This window comes from Monoraphidium neglectum (genome assembly GCF_000611645.1).
Source record: "Monoraphidium neglectum strain SAG 48.87 unplaced genomic scaffold scaffold02187, whole genome shotgun sequence".
Taxonomy (NCBI): Eukaryota; Viridiplantae; Chlorophyta; class Chlorophyceae; order Sphaeropleales; family Selenastraceae; genus Monoraphidium; species Monoraphidium neglectum.
This window is the reverse complement of record NW_014011441.1, coordinates 2,643-4,087: the sequence shown is the minus strand read 5'-3', so window position 1 is coordinate 4,087 and position 1,445 is coordinate 2,643. Positions and strand designations below refer to the sequence as shown.

The 1,445-nt window shown below is 71.3% G+C and overlaps 1 protein-coding gene across 1 annotated transcript; it reads left to right on the top strand.

Moving 5' to 3' along the window:
- Positions 1-437: 437 nt before the first annotated feature.
- MNEG_10121 (hypothetical protein) lies at positions 438-1,363 on the top strand (the record flags this gene model as incomplete). Its single annotated transcript, XM_014041407.1, has 2 exons — positions 438-911; positions 1,223-1,363. 2 exons carry the CDS (start codon positions 438-440, stop codon positions 1,361-1,363), a joined length of 615 nt encoding a protein of 204 aa, XP_013896861.1.
- Between the last annotated feature and the right edge of the window lie 82 nt (positions 1,364-1,445).

Genomic DNA, 1,445 nt, shown 5'->3' with positions numbered 1-1,445 from the left:
AGGGGGTGAGCCATACCTTGGATTTGGGCGTTGCTGACGGCCGCGCCGCCCCGAGCGGAGCCGGGCATACCCCGTCTGAGGCGACGCCAGCGCCGGCGCCGGTTGCCGCCGCGGCAGCTGTCGCCGCCGTAAGGGCGCCCCGGGGAACGCCGGGTGCGAGTGCCGAGGTGGGCGGCTCGTATTCGCCGACGCTGCGAGCCAAGGGCAGGGCGGGGTCCCCCAGGGCGCTGCACCCGACCCGCAGGGGCGCCGCCCTGCTGGCGGCCGCGGCGGCGGCGGACGGCATGCCACGTGGCGGCCGCGCGGGGGCGGGGCCGGCAGGCGATGCGGGACCCGCAGCAGCCGCAGGCAGCCCGCAGCAGCAGCAGCAGCAGCAGCAGCAGCAGCAGCAGCAGATATGGCAGCATCTCTTCGCCGCCAGCCGCCTCGGGGGTGCGATGCATGACGAGCACCCCTACAAGCGCACCCTCCCCAGCAGCGGCAGCGCGAACATCCTGGGCGGCGGGGACAGGAGCGGCCGTGGCACCGGGAGCGGCGGCGGCGGCGGCGGCGGGGCAGCCATCATCGCTGACGCCTCTGCTGCGCAGCTTCGGCAGTTGCAGGCGCAACAGCAGCGGCAGCAGCAGCTACAGCAGCAGCAGCAGCAGCAGCAGCAGCAGCAGCAGCAGCAGCAGCAGCCCCGGCCGAAGGCGGCGGGCTCGCCCCCTGCAGCCACTGCGGCCCGCGCGCCCGAAGGCGACGGCGCCGCCTCGCTGTGGGACCCCGGCGCCGCCGGAGGCGGGGGCGCTGTGGCCCCGGCCGCGGCCGCGCAGCGCTCGTTGGACGGGGCGGGGCTGCCGGTGCTGGAGCTGTCTGTTCTCACTGGGCCGGCGGCGGGGGCGGCGTTCTCTGCAGGGGGAGACAGCTTGGAGGTGAGTGTGTGTGTGTGTGTTTGTGTGTGTTCGGGGGTGCTGGGGGTGGTGGTAGCGCGTGTTGGGGCTGTTCGGCTGAGCCATGTGCCCGTCATTTCAGTTGCGCCCCCCCCCCAAACACACAAACACCTGACTCATGCACACATGCACATGCACACACACACATACACACACATGTACAAAGTTTCCACGCACTCACTCACTCTACACGCGCGCGCACACACACACACACACACACAAACACACAAACACACACACACACACACAAAAACACATACACAAGCACACACACACACACACACACACCGCAGCTCGTCATTGGTCGCCACCCGGGCTGCAGCGCATGCATCCCGGACCCGGAGATATCCAGTCGCCACGCAGTGCTGGCGTGGAGCCAAGAAGACCAGCTGTGGACACTGGTGAGGCGCCCGCCCCCTCAAACCCCCTTTTAACCCCTCCTGGCCCTCGCCCCCGCGGCCGCGAGCGACCGCCGCGCGGCCCGCGGCGCCCGCGCGCGCGGGCCGCCACAGGCGG